This window comes from Micropterus salmoides, unplaced genomic scaffold (genome assembly GCF_014851395.1).
Source record: "Micropterus salmoides isolate LMB-PRFRI ecotype aquatic unplaced genomic scaffold, ASM1485139v1 Ms_hic_scaffold_16, whole genome shotgun sequence".
NCBI classification, from domain to species: Eukaryota; Metazoa; Chordata; class Actinopteri; order Centrarchiformes; family Centrarchidae; genus Micropterus; species Micropterus salmoides.
This window is the reverse complement of record NW_024040707.1, coordinates 10083018-10102780: the sequence shown is the minus strand read 5'-3', so window position 1 is coordinate 10102780 and position 19763 is coordinate 10083018. Positions and strand designations below refer to the sequence as shown.

Sequence of the window (19763 nt, the reverse complement as noted above, 5' to 3'; positions counted from 1 at the left end):
AGGTTATTTTAGTAAAGGCGATTGTTTTGATGAAGTTAATGATTGATGGTATTGTGAAAGTCTGGTAAACTGAAAGTCAGCTTTAAAGTATCTCAGAAAAAGACTTTTGTTCTTGAATGGTTGATTGTATGCCTCATGATGTTCAGCCCCAAGTCACTGCGACAGTCTTAATGCTGCTCAGAGCAACATATTTGGTGCAGCTGGTGCACACTGTGTGATCATTTGTCTTGTCAGGACACAGGGTTGTTTGTGCTGGTAACAGCAAAGATTTTTTTTGCACACTGGATGCTACTTGTGTGCTGACGTGCTCTTCTGTGTCCCACTGTTTGCCCAGATAACCAGTTCAGAATGTCTATCCTGGAGCGCTTGGAGCAGATGGAGAGGAGGATGGCAGAGATGGCCAGCCACCAGCAGCCGAGCAGTGCAGGGAGTGGTGGAGCTGGGGGAGGAACAGGGGGGGGAGGAGGAGGAGGAGGAGGAGGGGGAGGAGGAGGGGGAGGAGGTGGAGGTAACAACAGCCAGTCACAGGTAAAAACCATACCATGCTAGTCATATATTGGGCATAAAGACAATCATTGTACATGTGACATTGCACAGCGAGCACATGTGTGTTTTGTCTTTATAGACTGTCAAAAGTACTGAATAACTAACTACAATAATACATTTTATTTGAGGGTGTCTTTCCTATAACAAAAGTTATTGATTTTTCTGTTGTTTTGTTAAAGGGGTGTATACAATGACTAAATATGATTTCCTCTTTTGTTTATGTGAGTGTGTATCTGGCCAGATGCAGGCCAGTAGCTCCTTTGAGAGCCGTGTCGTGGTGGTCTGTGAGAAGATGATGAGCAGAGCTTGCTGGGCCAAGTCCAAACATTTAATCCACTCCAAAACCTTCAGAGGCATGACACTCCTTCACCTGGCTGCAGGACAAGGCTATGCCACCCTCATCCAGACACTCATCAAGTGGCGGTGAGCAAAAATTACTCTACATACTTTACTGTATAAGGGTGCTTTGGCTTGTAATTGGCATGCACCACACTACATAGTGGTGAGAAGCTAATTGTTTTCTCTCTTCCATCCAGCACCAAGCATGCTGATAGTATTGATTTGGAGTTGGAAGTGGACCCTCTCAATGTAGATCACTTCTCCTGCACACCTCTGGTAAGAGAGCTGAAGTTAAGTTAAGTTTTGAACAGTGTGAGCAATAATGAAGGAAATCCTAGTGTGGTGAGATAAGTTTGTCGGTTAGTCGGTTTGGTGTGATGAAACCCACTAACTCTGTTTCTCTTTGCTTCTTTTTCCTGTTTTTCTGTCTGTTTTCCATCCAGATGTGGGCATGTGCACTGGGTCACCTGGAGGCAGCAGTCGTCCTGTATAAATGGGACAGACGTGCCCTAGCTATCCCAGATTCTCTGGGCCGCTTACCCCTCTCAATTGCCCGATCTCGTGGCCATACCAAATTGGCTGAATGTCTCGAGCAGCTACAAAGGGAAGAGCAGCAGTCACCAGCCCCTCTACCACCCACAACTCGCATGTCTTTCTCCCCAGCCCCCGACACCTCCACCACAGACAGCTGGATGGTCAGCTGGGCAAACAACAGTGTAGTAGCACCCAGTGGCAAGAAAGGGGGTCCTGCCACCACTACAACCACATCCAGCACCACAGGCCTCAATCCAGGCCAGTACAGTTATCTTTTTGCCTCTGTCTCTTACTGTACACTTAGAGAAAAACTGGTTAAGCCGATGGCCTCTCATAAGTCACTGACTGGAAGAGGCCTAATTTTCTGTTAGCCTGTGACAAACAAAGTCTTGTTTATTATGCAGCTTATTGTTATATGTTGTGTTTTTTTGCAGACTTGAGAAGGCCAAGGTCAGAGCCCTCTAACTACTACAGCAGCGAGGGCCAAAGAGACCTCCCATTAGCTAAAAAACATAAACCCAACCCAGAACAGTTTCAAACTCGGCCTGACAAGGCTATGTCTGTTCCTCTGAGCCTGGAGCAACAACAGCTCCACAAGCTGTCCTCTAGCCCCAAGAGCTTGTCCTCAGAGGGCCTGAGCTCAGACAAGGGCCTGTCTACAGGAGGCAGCACAGGGACAACCAGATGGACGTCCAGAGAGAGTTTCGCCAGCAGCGGCTTGGGGAGGAAGACGCTGGGGGTCAGTGGAAGCAGCAGCCTGGGGAAGGAGAAACTGGTCAACCGGTTACGTCAGCGGGAACAGCTAGGCATGCTGGTGATGGCAGACAGAGAAATGGCTGATGCAGAACTATTATCTTATCGGGAAGATCTGGAGAACCAGGACTGTCTTACACAGATGGATGACCTGCAGGTGAGAATAACAAAACAACTGATTACTTATTGATTAGGCAGTTAAATGTGTAGAATTTGGTACTAGTACAGCTACAGATGAAAGGTTTAAAAATGTTTTGCTGTTGATTTAAATGCCTGCATCATGGAGATGGCATAACAAAGTATGTGTCTTCTTGCCGCACATAAGAAAAAATCAGGAGGGAAATATGTTGTAACTGATTTACTCCTTTTTAAAATATATTTTTATGTGAAAATTGGTACAATCAAAATTAGAAGCCTTATATATGAAGCACATTGTATTATACTTCTTTCATTACATGTATTGTATAGTATCAGATCGCATTCACCATTCACACACTGAGCCTAAGTGCTCAAACAGAAACCAGCATTCACACACATTCATACACTGGTGGAACAGCCACCAGGGGCAATTCGGGGGTTCAGTATCTTGCACAAGGACACTTCAACATGAAGCCTGGAGGAACCAGGGATTGAACCACCGATCTTTTGATTAACAGCCCGCTCTTTCCCCTGAGCCACAGCCGCCCAGTAATATGTAGTATGGATATTTTAGTGGCACCTCTCTGGAAAGTGGCATGCATGCCAAGCTTTTTTTTGTCCAATTTAAATCCTCTATCTTGCTGTGGCAAAACGAGATTTAAATTGGATGTTACAGCACCATGCCACCTCCTTTGTGTCCACCTTCTACATTGGGTAGGCGGTACACAACAGGCCAACCTGGCACTCTGTCGATGACCATCACCGAATAATAAACTCTCTCTATTGATCCACTTTCATAGCCAAGGGATTCTTCCAGCAATCCATCTCAGTCTTACTACTCCTTCAGCAGATGAAGAGCTGGATTAGGAATTTTAGCTTCCTACTGTATCACTCTCATCATTATTACCCTCTCCATTGGCATTAAAGTCAACATTTTCAAAGGGCCAAATAATTAAACCTGTACATGTAGACCATATACAGTCACTAAAATAGGTCACTCAAGTACATAGTGATAAACATTGAAAAGACGGTTTCTTTGTCCCAACAAAACAGGTAAATATGATGACTCTGGCAGAGCACATCATTGAAGCAACGCCAGAGAGAATCAAAAGAGAGAACTTCACCGCCGCAGACTCCATGCCCTTAGACACGTCAGGGGTCAGCAACACCATGAACTGGCTGGCCAACTACCTTGGAGATGTGGAACAGCTGCCGAGCATCATACACCTGCGGTAAGGAGCACTGTGGGGCAGGCAGTAGCAGGTATGCATATTGCATAGCCAGTGTGTGGGTGTGTGTACAGTATGTGTGTCCTCCCCACTGCATAGACTACTTTGTTGGAGTAAAATGAACACTATGAAGACATTTATACACGCAGCACATACTGTACATTGCAGATTTAAAGTCAGAGTGAAACTGCATTTTTAGTCAGTATTGCTTACTTTTTGTGACCGTGTTATGTTAAGTGTAATTTATACCTGCTACAGTTTTCCACTACGTTTGCAGGCAGTCATATATTAACACTTTCTATGATCAGTTGTTAAATTGATTTATGTGGCATGGAAAATTGGCACAAAAGGTAAATATTTAAATTTAGTTTCCTTAACTTCCACCACTACTGTAATAAGAGTGTATATATAACAGTATGTATAAGTTAGATGTACAGTATCTCACAAAAGTGAGTACACCCTTCACATTTGTGTAAATATTTGATTATATCTTTTCATATGACAACACTGACGAAATGACACTTTGCTGCAATGTAAAGTAGTGAGTCTACAGTGTTCATGCTGTCAAATGAAAAGATATAATCAAATATTTACAAAAATGCGAGGGGTTTACTGTACAAATTGATCATATATATAAGTGTTATATAGATAAGTGTTTTGCATATTCACTACCTGATGCATGGGAAGAAACAAAAAGGAGGTCTGCTGAAATTAAGTGAAAATTTCTGTCATCTTCTTCTTTTCTTAGATCTCTATATAATGAACCCCTGACCCCATCGTCCAACCCCAGCCTAAGTCCTGGGGGGTCTCCATTGAGAGAGGGGCCCCTGGAGAGGTCTACACTCACATCCCCAGCTGACTGGAGTGAATTCATCAATGCCTCCAACAGCAAGGTGGAGCGAGACCTGGCCCAGCTGACTCTGTCAGATCCAGAGCAGAGAGAGCTGTATGAGGCTGCCCGCCTAGTCCAAACTGCCTTCCGCAAGTACAAGGTACAGGCCTGGTGCTCAGGTGCCATATGCTGTGTGTACTGCAGACCGCAGTGACAGGGCTGTACTGTTAGGACTGGTATTATTAGGTTTTGTTTTGGGCTTTTGGAGAGATGCTGAAGGGTTCTCTTTTATTTGGTTCCAAGCTCTGGAGCTCTGATTTTTGCAGTAAAGTTCAGGGTTGTGATACGGTTATTATTATTATCTTTCGTCTGGGGATATACTGTTTCTAATCATGCTTAATATATATTATTCACATTTTTCTATCTCTGTCTGTCTCATTCTCTGTTCTTCTACTCATATATACACATGACAACATAAACAGAGATACATCCAAATATGTCCCTGTGGTTTCAGCATGGGAAGGTGCCTTGAGCAGAGCATGGCCTTGCTTAGAGAAACAACTGCACTTTCCCCTTTATCCCTGCTCCAGTTAGACACAATTAAGTTTATGTTCTCCTCCTTTCTCTTTGTCTGTATTTCTCTCTCTTAGTTGGGTGTATGGAGCCTGCTACTGCCTGTTTTAATGAGCTCTCCACACACCAGTCCTTTCCCCTGCCCGATCTCATTCCGCACCTCGCTACCAACCCCACAGCTACTTTTAATGTGTTTTCATATGACAAACTGTTCGCTGTCATTTACAGCTGTAGTCGCCTGTTATGCCTGTCTACCAGCTACTGAGGTGGACCTTTGGTCGCTCAACAGTTTACCTCATCCTCCCCTGTGCTCAAATGGGGGCCAGTTCACCAGGGCTGGACTCATGCCACGGTGGCATTCACATGCCGGCCACCAGGAGACCTCAGGGAGACTTGACAGAGCCACCAATATCCTTTGTGGCATTATGCAGGTTCTACAGTGACCTCTGACCTGTCCCACTCTACTCTCCAACAGGGGCGGCCGCTCCGAGAGCAACAAGAAGTAGCTGCTGCTGTTATTCAACGTTGTTACAAGAAATATAAACAGGTAGGGACAATCAAAACATGTGTTTTAATGTAACTAGTGTATATGAGAGTCTTTTAGGTTGCAGATTTATATATTTTAACTCAACTGAGAGCATTAGAGCATGTTAGTTCATTATTCACAAGCTTTCCCTTTTTCTGTTTACAAGCTTACATGGATAGCCTTGAAGGTAAAAATTTTTTACTACCAGCAGCTAAATTCAGGTTGCATTCTTCTACTACAGTGTGAACCTGTATCACTATTGCAGTATAGCACAGCAAAGCATGACATGTTGTTTTTTCTTCGCATTGGCAGTATGCACTTTATAAGAAGATGACGCAGGCCGCCATCCTTATCCAGAGTAAATTCCGCAGCTACCACGAACAGAAGAAGTTCCAGCAGAGCAGGAGGGCAGCCGTGCTCATTCAGCAATACTATCGCAGCTACAAGGAGTTTGGCAAGCTGAAGCCCCATCACCGCGGGGCTGCTGCTGCCCTGGTGCAGCACAAACTGAGGTAGACAATAAAGCCACATACTGTAGGCAAAATACTGGAATATACTGTCACAAATTGGCTAAAGGAATATGACAACAAGGGAGTCCATACAAAGGCTAAACAAACAAGAGTAATTTATTAAAACTAAGGTGAACTCAAATTAACAATAGCGTTTGTAGATCAGCAATGTCAGCAATGGAAACAGTGCATGAATGTATGGTTGATGTGCTTTGGTGGTGTTGAAGGTGCAAACCAAAACAAAGTGATACAGCCTGCATTTAATTAATATAGCCCAAAGGCTCAGGTGAGCTTAATAAGCTTACAACATTCCACTGTCAACCAGTGTCTACAGAGTTTGGCCAAGACAGCCTCTAAGACAGTGGAAAGGATGTCCAATTCCCCAATTCAGTTCAATTCCATTTTATTTATATAGCGCCAAATCATAAGGTTATCTCAGAGCACTTTTCATATACTGTAGACCAAAGCTTGTTACAACAGTCCAAAATTCAAGCAACCAAATAAACAGAAAACTGGACACAATACTAATCCTGCTAAAGGATAACTGATGCCAGACAAACACATTTACATGGGGATTTTTAAAACTGATGAATTGTCAAGTTAGGTTTTCACTGAAAAAATAAAGATCAATCAAATCAAATTAATTTAAACAGAAATGTATGCCGGTTTTCAACTGTACAAAACAGTAAGACACTATTCTCTTTCTGGTGTTTTATAGAGGTAGTCTGCTCACAAAGAGACAGGATCAGGCTGCCAGGAAGATCATGAGGTTCCTACGTCGCTGCCGCCACAGGTAGACCCTGACACACTGACTCACACACATACTAATATATTCATTTATACATGCTACATACACACACAACTTTACATAGGCTATATAACTCCACATTCAGATTTACTGCAAGGGTTGGTTCATGGCCTGATCAAATCCAATCCCATTGAGCTAATGAGTAAGACATAGTAGAAACTACCTCTAGTTTCATAATCTTGTCCATCTCTTAACTATTCTTTTTACTCAGTGTTATGTGTTTGATTTATTTTTGTTGGACAAATTAGGTGATTAGAAATGTCTCCAACACCTAAGCTCCACCCCTCCCCCTCACTGTATATGGCCCCCACCTGTTCTCGCCCCCTCCTTCACAGTGCCTACTGTGTGCTAATAGCTGGTATTGTTTTGCTGTTTATGCCAAGCCCCTTGATGGACCATAGACTGTTCAAGCGGGTGAGTGCAGCCTCAGCAACTCAGTTCGTGCCTCTCTATATCTCACTCTCTCTGTTTATTCTGTATGCCTCTTTTTCCCTCTTATGTCCCTCTCTGTCTGTCACTCTCACTCTTTAATAATACAATTATCTCCTACTGAGGTCTTGGCCTTCGCACTCTCTCCCTCCTTCCCTCACTCTCATTTTCTCTTTTGCTCTTTCTCTCCCACCCCCTCCACCCCACCCTACCTCCTTCTCCATCACTGTTGCTTGATGCCTGCTTGCATGAAGGCTGCTGACTGGAGCCACAGGTGGACTGAGAAGCTCAGATTTAGAGCTGAACCTATCTCAAACTAACAAACTGCTTACGAATGACAGTATCACTGCAACACTTAACAGGCACTTCTCTGACTCTCTTTACCTCTGTCTTTCTCTCCTTGAAAATTACTTTTTGTTCATGATTGTTTTTTTTTTATTTCAATAGTGTGTGGTTATGCAGATAGCCAGTTTGAGAAAAACGGGAGGCTTTTTTCGAACATGTTTTATTCTTATGCATGTCAAGTGGTGACAACTATGGGCCTTGCTCTTCTACCTTTAGGCATGCTATGGGCCTGCTGTTTCTCAAGTAGTTTTCTGTCCGTCTGACTGGCTGTGTGTTCTGTTTCTAGCCACATGACAGAATGAGAGGGAGACCATTTACTAAAACTGTGTCAAATTGTTGAATGTATTATGCCCACTGGTTCATCAAAACAAAACAAATAAATAAAATACACCTGAATGGGGAAAACCATAGATAGAGAGAGAGAGAGAGAGAGAGAGATAGAGAGAGAGAGAGAGAGAGAGAGAGAGAGAGATACGTTTGAGCATTTGATTATTGTCACATCATTAAAGTCCTCGCTGTTGACATTCCTATTACATGTTTTTACTCTTTTCCAAATCTGCTGTATTCTGTAAAATAGGGTACCATGCTTTTAGAGCAGGTGTGATTGTTGTTGTAACCACCTCTTATGGTAGGCCTGTCTGCTATTGTGTGATATAGGTTAGGAAGCTGTGATAGAATATAGGTCACAGCGAAGAAACAAACAATAGGTTCCTCCACCCATTGGAACTAAAACACAGCGCTATAATGGATTCATACCTCCAGGGAGTACTGCAGCTCAGTGTGAGAGGATAAAATACGTACACACACACTTATCTAACCACGCATCTATGTAGTCCGCCTCTCTTCAATTCATAAATGTTGCAGTAGTGAACTTCTGCTAAGAATAAGAGCAGGGCTAAATCCATTACATGTTGGTGGTTGATGTGTTAAAATCCATTTTCCAGGTAAAGAGTGCTGTGTACTCTGCAGGCTGACCACGTTTTGCTCATACACTTGAGACCCATGTCTCTTCTATGAACCCACACCAGCTTCTGGTGATATTGAACTGCCAGACGATGGCAGTTGAAATTATCAGTCACCTTTTCTTCCCCTCTCACACTTCCTTCTAAGCCTTGACCAGTTGGTCTGGAATGACTTCTTAGCTCTTTTAATCTTTTATATGTGGAAGTGACCTCTACCGTGACCATAAACATTTAGTGCAATAATTTATGCTTTTAATCATTGACTAAATAGTTTTAAACATGTAGAAAGACCTTACATTCAAATTTTTATTTGTAATAATCAAAGGAGTAGTCACCTCATGCTGTGAGGCACCAGTATCACATGCTGCATTTTGAAAATGCATGTGAAAAAAGTGCTTCATGGTGCCAAATGTCACTTTTGAAATTAGTAATATGAATTTAGAATAATTGTAATTAAAATATTATCACCATATTGTTTTTGAACGCAATCATTAAAGTGCATTTTATCCCAAATGTAACAGATTAATATGGTAAGAATTCTGTAATTGTGTTTGTTAATTATCCGCTTTTGTTCAATTCAATCCTGACCAACGTTTTCTTTCACAGACCAGCCATACTTCCTGATGATGTGGGCATACTTGTACTTTTCGGGCCTGTGTGTGTCTTGATAAGCTTGTTACTAGAAACACATGTCATGGATGTTGTATTCATGGGTGTCTGTCTCTTTCTGTGTTCCAGGGCGAAAGAATTGAAAAGGGCCAGGGAACATGAGACCCCTCAGAAGAGCCCCCTTGCGATGTGACATCACTCTCCTGACTCCTCTTTTCTTTTTTGTTTGTACCCAAGACATTTTACAAGAGAAATGGAAAAAAAACATAAATGCGCAAGCACTGCAATTATTACTACTACAGCAGTGTAACTGGTTCGACTATTATTACATGTACACCGGCATTTTTTCACATATCTATTCTTTCCACTGACTTGATTTCGGTCAGAGAGTGGCACCTTCTATGGGATTATAAACTAAAAGGGTCGGGATGGGGGTTACAGAACATTTGCTTCATGGCATTTTTTTGCACTTTTTCATGGATTGCTTTGTCTTTTTTGGATGTGATGAGGTTTTGGATGTTGAAGGAAGTGAACGCAGGAGATGTTTGAGGAGTCCTGTCACGCGCGAGGACCTGAAGATACGTAAATTAAGGCTGCTGCAGGAGATCTCAGAGGATAGGGAGACCATGCGGAAACACTCTGGGCTCTAATTGTATTTCATATTTTTTTAAGTGACCAATCAATTCATTTGAAGGATTATTTTTTAACCAAATATGTTAGTAACCCACACGCCCCCTTCTATTCACTTCTGTAGAGGATTCAATATTCAATTTAGTTCATAAATTCTCCCACCAGTCTGCCCACATGGGTGGAGCTACAAATGAATGTAGTCGGGGGTTTACTCATGCAGAAGCAGATGGGGGATTAAATCTTTCTGTTTTGCCATTTCTTAAAAAACACTGTTTTATCGTATATTGTCACTTTATTACTTGAATTTCTTCCATATTGTCCAATCTATTTGTTCCATCATGTCCAATGTATTGGTGATCTGTATCTTCAGACTCTATGTTGTTGAATCCTACCAAGAAAAAAATGCATGACTTCTTGGCAAGAAAAGTCTTTGCTTGTGTGCTTATGATCTAGTCTTTCAGCCTATCCTTGGATTTTCTTTTTGTTTCCACTTTAGTGGTCCACATATGCAGGTTCTCCCCCGTAAGTTCAACCATCTCAGTAATGAAGCTATCCCTGTATTGTCCTGTTTCTTTTTTATTTAGTTTCATTTTGCTTCATTTAGTTGATTGCGCCTCTGAAACCTAACAAGTGAGAAGAACTTGCCTATTTTGTGTTGTTATGGTCATGCAGGTTATTACTGTTATTTTTAAACGAACTTCAAGGCCTGTGAAGGCTTTTGAGGGGAAGATCACATACATTGCCTTGACGTCTTAGAGATTCTTTGAGGGGTCCCTAAGCTTGTCCCAAAATAGGGGTTTGACAAATCCATATTTTTGACAATTGAGCGATTTCTGTATATAAAGAAGGCTGAAAGTACGTAGGAAAAAACATTTACCCAAAGGGGATTGTATTTTAGAAATATATTATTTTATTCATTAAAAATGGGTCAAAAACAGGTATGAGACAAAAACAGAATATTTGTATAGTTTTGTTTGAATGCCTAAGAAGTATGGTTGTATTGTTTGTAAATAGTGTAAATACCTGGGATAAAAATGAGCTATGTGCATGAAAAGTATGAACAGAGTCAAAAGGGAAAAAAACAACAAAAGCAGTAGTGGCTATGCTCTGTAAAATTAAAACTATTTCACTATTAGAGTATTTTATTTTATTTTGATTGTTCTTGAGAAGAACAATTTGCTAAAGCATGATTCTATTGCAGTATACAAAAGTTAAAAAAAATGTATTTAGAGTTAGGAGAAGTCTGCAAAATTATCTTTAAAAAAGTATGGTTATGTTTACATTTTCTTTTTTATTTGTTTGTTTGTTTGTTTGTTTTGGGCTACCAAGAATTTTTTGCCAATGGTGCCAAGGTATGTGAATGCTATATAGCTTAAGAAGAGAATTAAGTTAATTTTTGCAGAACAGATAATCATACAGTGAAATACACACTAGCACTAAAGACCATAAGATCAAAACTGGCTGAGGATCACTAGAACAATAAGGTACACAGTTGGCACAGGGAGTCATATTTAAGCAGAAAGTATTTAAGTCTCTCATGTCTCCACCATTCCCACAGATAACTGAAGCATTTGACCATCACTGAATATGCCATAGCAACATTTGAGTTTTATTTTTGTTGTCATATGTCAAAGGAATGCGATATGTTACTGAGGTATATTATCTGATCATAAAGATTGGCAGCCTTGCCCATGGTGTCCCTATAAAACTATGTAATTACTGTCTGTCACTGAGAAAAAATTAATTCACCTGTTTGCTGTAAATGTGCAGTATATTGCTGCAAGCATTGATTTATCAATTCTTGGCGGATCCATGTAGAAATCTGGTGACAGGACTATCCTAATACAGTATGTCTTAATAAAAAAATAAGTCCTTGATCAAGGCTGCCAGGGTTTCGATAGACATTGTATTCCATGTCAAAAAGAACAAAGAAAAAGATGTCTTGCTGAAAAACGTGTATCATACTGTACATGACTGGATTTCTTTGTCAAGCAGCTGGAAACATTTGTAACATGAACTGTTCCAACAGTCAAAGGTGCTAAAATGATTCTACCCAGAAGGACAGCACTAAAAGTTGTCACTTGCCTCGATGCAGGGTCAATGAGCCAAAATGACTGTAGTAACTAATGTGTAAAACAGTGCACTGGTGCCATTTATAATTATGAGGCATAAGATGTGTCTTGTACATTGGATAATATATACATATATAGCAGTTTTGATTGAGCTGTAGGAGCAATCTGAGAGAGAATACATGAGTTGCTGGCTTAGAGGTACCTAGTGGTTGCTGCCTAATTCCTATAATATATTCCTACCAAACTACCAGAAAGTGTATTCTGTATCCAAGTAATGATATTTGATTATTCAGCCAAGTGCCACTGAAAAGCTTGAGTTTTGTTTATTGAATTGTCATGTTTGTCCAATAATTATTAAGCTAAATAGGTATTTCTCAGATTTATTTCCTTGACTGACTGGTTGTTTGTTGTTTTCCACACAACTGATAATGTAAATTTTATTTCCCGAGTGTTTATGTAGAAAGTGCCTATTCATATCCTGATCACACCAATCCAGTGTCAGAATGCAAACAATGTACCTGAGGTTGAGAAAATGTGAGAGGTCCCAAACAAGGTCCACCCACAGACAGTGGTGTATCATCTACATGAACACGCATGATCACCATCACCTTACGCTCACTAAAGCCACAGTATGATATTCCCTGTTCACACCAGTATCAGTACAGCACTCCAGCTTGTCAACATGCTGAGCTTTGTTTTCTTTTTCTGTCTTCTTTTCCGTTTTCTACTGGTACAGCTTGTTAAAATCACAATTAGAAATGCCACTACTGGGGTTTGTTGCCTTGCTTTCATCCTCTGGTCTGTGGTTAGAATGCATTGCCAATGCAATGTCATGGAAAAAAGGAGAAGGATTTATTATGCTTGCATGGGTAAAATAGTTAACTGGGTGACAGAACTGCACCTAAAGCATGCTTATTTTCCTAGAATCGGTAGCCAGATAGACTTGTTAAAAGACTTACTGTTCTGTAAAACGATGAACGTTGGTTTGACGTGTCACAGAACTCAGAAAGACAGAGGGCATGTGACTGGAGGGCAGACGGGAAACCTACGAATGAGCCAATGATCAATACTCAGTAGCTACTGAGGTTTTCATGGCACAGCATGAAGACAGGATTGTTTTTTAGACCAAGCTCTAACCTTTTAGACTTTTTCTTTATTTTTTATTTTTATTAATTTAGATTTGATCAGTGTGCTCCTAACTTCAAATATGACAAATGGCCAAGGTCGAAGACCATTGTGACAGTATGTATAGCAAGTATTAACGAAGTGAAACACGGTACACACAAACATATGCACAAGATACAGCACAGCAAACATGCAGACATGTCAAGGTGTCAGTTTCATTTGTACACTGAGTGGTGAAGGCAGCATTGCTCTTCTCTAGGCTGAGGGACTGGTTCACCTCCCTTCTGTATTTTACTCAGGGTGCCAAAATGGGGAGGAGGAAACAGAGCAGGACACGTGATTCACAGCAGAAGAAGCTGAAATTGAAATAGTAAAACCTTTCAGTAGTGCTTTCTGGTAAAGAATCTGGGACAGACGGGTTCACTGCTGCGACATTGAGGTCTTTAAAATGAATGAATATGAAATATGATCCATTTTCTCTCAGTAATGTTGAACATTACAGACACCAGTGGAGCCCTGGAATATAATCCTGTTATATATAGCTCATTAAGATAAATGATTTGACTTTCTGTCATAGAAGCCTGTCAAATCATAGTATAATTCTGGCCAATTCTGTAGGCCTTTAATTTATCTAAGTGACAGAGAAGTGTAGAGGGTATTTAAGAATACAAGTGTAGTTATGTGAAAAGTTCACCTTCAAATCTTGTTTTTACTGCCATTTATGAATGGGATGACAGGTTAGCTGATAGGCACTCTTCATTAGTATACAGTATTATCAATTTCAAGAAGTTCTGTGAATTGACCTGGGAATCTGCCTTTCCTCCTCTTCTTTTTCCCCAAGCACCCAAACTGGAGAAAGGTAGGCACATCAGGACAACAGAACATAAACAGTTTTACAACATATTCCACTTGTGGACACAGAGCAATAAAGAACTATTTTGTGGAGACCTATAGACCTAGTGAAGTTTAAAATGATTGGACACATGTAGTCGACTTACTCTTATGCAAATGCCAGTATTGCAAGACAAGCATTCAGTAGTTTATGGACAGCAATTATATGGCACCCTTTACCGAACTGCACGTTTTCATCAATTCCAAACCGAGAAGAAAAAAAAGGCCCTGCTTTGATAGAAAGTTATGGGTCCTCGACACTTTGCATGTGAACTAGTGTTAGATCTATTTTCCTCTCCTCTATAACTGTCTTTCTCTCTGTCTTTCCCTGTTATGTGACCCAATTTTTCTCCGCTCCCAATCCCTGCCTTTAAAAGTTTCATCTCCCCTTGGTTCTCCTAATGTGTTTTGCTTTCCTCCTTTTCCTTCCCTTCTCTTGTTTGTAAGTTTTATTTTTGTAATTGTGCATGTACAAGCGTCACTGACTCGATGGATATGTTTTAAAAAAAAAGAGATTTCAGCTGCTGAAGCCATGCAAAACGTTTTGAATTGCCCTTAAAATATGGAAGATGTTTTCTGAATGCTTTATATTCTTTCTGCTGTAAAATAATAAAAAAAGGAAAAAATGAAGAAAACTCGAGAACACACTTTGCTCCGTCTTTTTGTTTCCTCTTTCACTTTTAAGAAAGGGATAATGGTTTCTGCTGCTACTATGTTTCCTACAAACACCTTTTCTCAAGGATGGACAATTAGCAGAGACAGTATTTATAATATAGTGTTTAATTTCTATTAAACATACAGTGCTGTAGAACCTTTGACTTTCACATTTAAAAGACATTTGGTCATACATCAGACAACTATGGACTTTTCACTAATGTGTGTACACAAATATAGTTTCACACAACAAAAAAGTAATCGAAATAAATCATTTTAAGGTCCCCAAACAACAAGTCTCAATCATACCTATGGCAATGTTCTTTGTGAACAAATACTGACTTACATATGTGAGTGTGTATGTGGGAGTACATGCACGAGGCATGCATATGCGCACATACAGTATATGCATGCATGATGTTTCTTATTTTGTCTGCATGTACTTATGTGAGTGCAAGGAAGGGATTTTTGTTTTAGTGCAAGCCCTGTCTTCTTGTGTAGCATCAATGCCCGATGACAGTTTTAGACACAGTACTTCCAGAAACACTCGGAATTCCCTGCTCTCTTCCTAAACTGCTTCCGGAAGCCCAGCACACGGCTCAAAGGATTTAGGAGACTTTGTTTCTCCAATAGAACCTGAAAGACAGGATAAAGTAGTGATAAACATTTTACTGACAGTGTGTAGCTTACTTCTCTCACTTCGTTGTTTTAGGGATAACATTTGTAGAAAACCTACCTCTCTTTTCATCCCCCTAGGAAGCAAGCCTGTTGTTCTGACCCCTGAGAGGAAATAAAACATGAGAATATTATGATATCTGATATCAGCTTGTTGCATTATCCATGTTTCTGTGCATGTCAAGCATTTTGGGCAGTGGTGACTAAAGTTTAAAGAAGTAAAGAGTGGGATGAATGAATGGGTGTCTGTCAACAACTACAAACTACACGCTCTTGATTAATACCTCCAACAGTCTGCTTCTCCAGTGGTGCTTCCACAGAAAAATATAGTTAACTAGTATTTTTGTGTGTATCAATTCAACTTTGCAGCACAGTGCAGTGCTGCTGCAAAATAGAAACTGGGCGATTTTCCCTGGATAAAGTAAGTGTCTGCGTAAGTGTTAAGTACTATATTATATGACGAGCTCATACAAGTGTGTACTGATGACTGAAGGTGTGTGTGTGTGTGTTTCTGTCTCTATGTGTGTTTCTTACCATCTCTGTTGCTCTCCCCAGATATCAGAGTGGAATATCTGAGTCCAGCACCATCCTGAAGGGGGAAGATTTGCTCAGAGAGAGACAGATCATCCAGAGTGCCGACTCCTCTGTCTTCCACTGATACTAAGGATAATTGAACAGCCACACAAAGTTGGTAACACCCAGATGATATGTAAATATACATTCACATGATGTACATTTACATCATCTAGACATGACATTTATTTGGATTATTTGAGGAGTTTATGCTAAATAGTAAACACACGCGAGATTTACTTTTGTCATGACTTAGTATTTCTAATTATTTGAACAGAAAACTGAATATATTCTCCAATGCAGAGAACTCCTGCATTAACATGGGCTATGATGTGTGAACTTCAGTGAATCATTGTTCAACACTGTGGCTCTAGAGCAATTACTTTAAGGCCCTGCTTCACAAATTAAGTTTTATTACTAAAAATGCTAATCAAAGTACTGAATTAATGAATCCACTTGAAAAACAGCTATAACTGACATTTTACTTTCCACTCACCAGGTCCTGGATAGGGCATCTCAGCAGATTCTGTGATGGGGTGGGCCAGTAGTGGGCCAGAGGCCACGAGCAGAAAGGCCCAGGAGAAGAGATGGTTACACTTCATCACTATAGGAGGCTGTTGTTGGTCAAGTGGCTCTGATTTGCACGGAGCTCCTGAGGTTGAAAGGCGACTTGTACATGCTGTGTTGGTCCCAATTGGGTTATATACTTCCAGCTGTAGCCTTTCCCCCCTCCCACATGCCACACAGTAGACACACACACACACACACACACACACACACACTTTTGTTGGTCACAACAGCCATCAGCAATATCCCCATCCCTTCTAACTGTGATAAATCAACAGGCAGTCACAGGTGAATTATAGGTTCAATAAAAAGACAAGTGCCGTAGCCCTTGCTTCAAGGGCACCGTCATGTTTTACCAGCTCTTCAGCTTGAATGACTGTTTTACTGACTGTGTAAATGGGACCGAAGCAGGTGTTTCAGATGTCACTCTCAACAACATCCAATAGGGGAGCAGGTGGAGAAACTGGGCAGCCATATAACTAATGTTTAATGCTACCAGTTAATTCAACTCTTGGGCCATTTGAATCCTCAGAGCCCATAGACAAACTCCACAATTATAGCTGCATACAAAGCAGCGAAAATGCTTAATAAAACTGCATAATTACTGGGATAGTGGTTCAGTGGAAATGCTAAAATGTTTAAGGCCGTATAGCCTATAAGCCGTTTGACATTTTAAGTCAATTTAAGACAGCAGAGAATTTTCCATGGGTCACTGAATCACATTGATTCATGCACATTATTTAGAGGCATTGTTCTGGTAAGATGCTATATTTGTGCTGTCCTTTTAGTCAGGCAATAAAGCCCTTGTTTATTAGTATGTCCAGCATAGGTGGACAGAGTCAGAGAGACTTTCCTATCAGCTCAGAGACTGGGGGACAGGTGGAGACAGCTGTTTACAAAGTCACATTTTGCACCTCTTTATGTTATTTGTATATTTATTAGAAGCGTGACGTCAGTGTTCAGTCTCTTGTATGATAATGAGGGTTTACGAAGTGACAGTGACATTTAATTTTATGGCCAGAAGGCCAGACACTCCATTAAGTGTTGCTGTATATCATAGAAAGCTATTAAGATTTATATTCTGTATTAGTCAAGGTCTCGGTGCCAATTACAGCTTATTCCAGACTCCAAAATAAATGTTGTCTCCCCAAAACTTAAAGTTTGTCCTGCTATATATGGGGTCCTTTTTATAAATTATGAGGAATCTATTTCTACCAGGTACTGGTGTTTTGTAACAAACATAGGCACATACTACGTTTCGATGACAAGCTTCATATGATATAGAGTGGATCAGAGCAAACAGAGGAGAGTGATATTAACAGTAAATGAATTGAAAGAACATGTTTAGGAACAGCTGCAACAGATAAAAAAAAATTAACGTGTTACATATAGAAACATCTTAACCATTCATCACATATACATGGTTTTCTTGACAAAAAACATGTATTTATCAAAAAGTACCCTGGGACATGATAACTGAATAATTTCCCTGAAGTCATAAATATATGAATACATTTACTTTCTTAGTATAAGATAGTAAAATAGCTACACTGAAGTAAGTAGTGCAAAATGTGGCAAAATGGTCCCTTTTAGAGTTCAGAGAACTGCTCCATTAACATTTAAGCAGAATTTTATTGTTGTATATTTCTGGCCAAAGTGGTGCTTGGTCTGAGTAGATCTCACCTGCTGGGTGGTTTAGCACACAGCAATGCAAGGTATTCTATGAGTGTATCATTTGTTTTGCCAGAAAAAAAAAGAAGAAAACTCAGTGTAAGCAACTACAGTTGTCAGATAAATTTACTGCAGTAAATATGGACATATCTTCCTCTGAAATGTTTACAGCAGTGTTATGGTTATGCTAATTTAATTATAAATAATAATAATAATAATAATAGCAACAATAATAGCAATACATTTTATTTGTGGGTACCCATCAAGACACCCAAGGTTTGCATAACAAGGTATAAAAAGAACCAGAATCATGCAGATAAAAACAGTGAAATATGGCGAAACACCAGCTTAGACAAAACAAAACAAGAGACACAGTGGGCAGATACATGTAGGTGGGGGGATAAAACAGCAACACTGTAAGGATATAAGGGAAACAGTAAAATGATTGTTGTAGTGTGAAGGCCAGTTTGAACAGGTGAGTTTTGAGATGGGATTTGAATGATGTTATGGAGTGTCGAATGTGTGGGAGCAGGGAGTTCCCAAGCCCGGGAGCAGTGCAGCTGAAAGCACGGAGAAACACACTGTGCTGATACATTATAATTTGCTTCACCATTAAAATAGTCCCATAGCAGAAGAAGAAGAAGAAGAAGAAGAGAACATACTTTATTGTCACATACACATACATGTTGCGAAATTCATCCTCTGCGTTTAACCCATCCCTTGAAGGGAGCAGTGGGCAGCCACTGTACAGCGCCCGGAGACCAACTCCAGATTGAGATGCCATGCCAGGTGAAACGGCACTGACTGGAGAACCTACCTAACATGTTTTTGATGGTGGGGGAAACCGGAGCACCTGGAGAAAACACACGCAGACACGGAGAGAACATGCAAACTCCACACAGAAAGGTCGGGGCAGGTGGCACAGTGTCTTATTTATCAACCAATAATTTTGACTGGCTGAAAATACCTGATTTATTGTCTAAATCTATTGACAGTCATGGATCCAAAAGCCACATATCACACCAAACAACTGTTATAGTCCAAGCAGGACAAACAATGATTCATCATCAATCAATCATCATTAACTATTATTTTTAACTATGTGACCTGGCAAATTTTTTGTGACTTGTTGATTTGACCTCATTGATATCTGACTGACATATAAGTAAAGCCAGCAGAGGGCAACATTACGTCTAGAAAAACCACAATAACCAATGCACTGTACCCCGTTTACACATTTTCAGTAAATTAGCTTAAAGGGAAACGTATCTTTAAAGGAACTGTGACTTCCTACAGTCTTTTTTGCTCCTCACTCATCAGTCAAAGAATGTCAGATTGACAGCATGCAAAATGTATCTGACACAAAACGTCCTAGTCTTCAAAATAATTTATCATCATCATCATAAAAGCAGCATATTATCCTGCTCAGATATGAAACTTATATCGACTTATATATAGAATTTTTTTTGACATGGGAGCATGAACCACATCATCAAATTGTGCTTTCTTTAAGAGTTGCAAAAACGGTCACTTTGCAGTATCAAGCATGTTTCTCCCAAATGATTTGTTTCGCTCTTTTCAATTTTTTTATTAAATTACTGCGATTTAAATAACAAAATGCATACTATAACACTTTTCCACAATTTTAGCCAGAAACTTTTGAGTGATTGGAACCTTCGGCAGGTTAAGTGTTGCATTCACTAGCTGTTAGAAATATTGCAACTCAGTGAGCAAACACAAGCGGGTGCGAAGGCCTGTATAATAAAAGTGTTG

At 40.2% G+C, this 19763-nt stretch overlaps 2 protein-coding genes across 10 annotated transcripts in view; one reads left to right on the top strand and one right to left on the bottom strand.

The window, feature by feature from the left end:
- camta1a (calmodulin binding transcription activator 1a) overlaps window positions 1-14493 on the top strand; it is a 283748-nt gene extending 269255 nt beyond the window's left edge. For 4 of the 9 annotated variants that reach the window (XM_038722939.1, XM_038722933.1, XM_038722938.1 and 1 more), the window contains 13 exons: window positions 335-528; window positions 773-969; window positions 1083-1161; window positions 1329-1677; window positions 1854-2329; window positions 3364-3542; window positions 4288-4531; window positions 5420-5491; window positions 5637-5657; window positions 5783-5982; window positions 6698-6772; window positions 7171-7201; window positions 9262-14493. In XM_038722939.1, coding sequence (XP_038578867.1) covers window positions 335-528; window positions 773-969; window positions 1083-1161; window positions 1329-1677; window positions 1854-2329; window positions 3364-3542; window positions 4288-4531; window positions 5420-5491; window positions 5637-5657; window positions 5783-5982; window positions 6698-6772; window positions 7171-7201; window positions 9262-9294 — 2150 coding nt within the window. In that variant the 3' untranslated portion in view covers window positions 9295-14493. Of the gene's footprint in view, window positions 1-334; window positions 529-772; window positions 970-1082; window positions 1162-1328; window positions 1678-1853; window positions 2330-3363; window positions 3543-4287; window positions 4532-5419; window positions 5492-5636; window positions 5658-5782; window positions 5983-6697; window positions 6773-7170; window positions 7225-9261 lie in introns of all 9 variants that reach the window. The other 5 variants (XM_038722942.1, XM_038722936.1, XM_038722941.1 and 2 more) reach the window with 4 other exon arrangements.
- Window positions 14494-14632: 139 nt separating this feature from the next.
- On the bottom strand, window positions 14633-17801 carry LOC119906072 (urotensin-2-like). Its single transcript, XM_038723584.1, has 4 exons — window positions 16249-17801; window positions 15714-15839; window positions 15241-15284; window positions 14633-15140 (listed from the first exon to the last, which is right to left on the bottom strand). Exons 1-4 carry the CDS (start codon window positions 16352-16354, stop codon window positions 15027-15029), a joined length of 390 nt encoding a protein of 129 aa, XP_038579512.1. The 5' UTR covers window positions 16355-17801; the 3' UTR covers window positions 14633-15026.
- Window positions 17802-19763: the final 1962 nt, after the last annotated feature.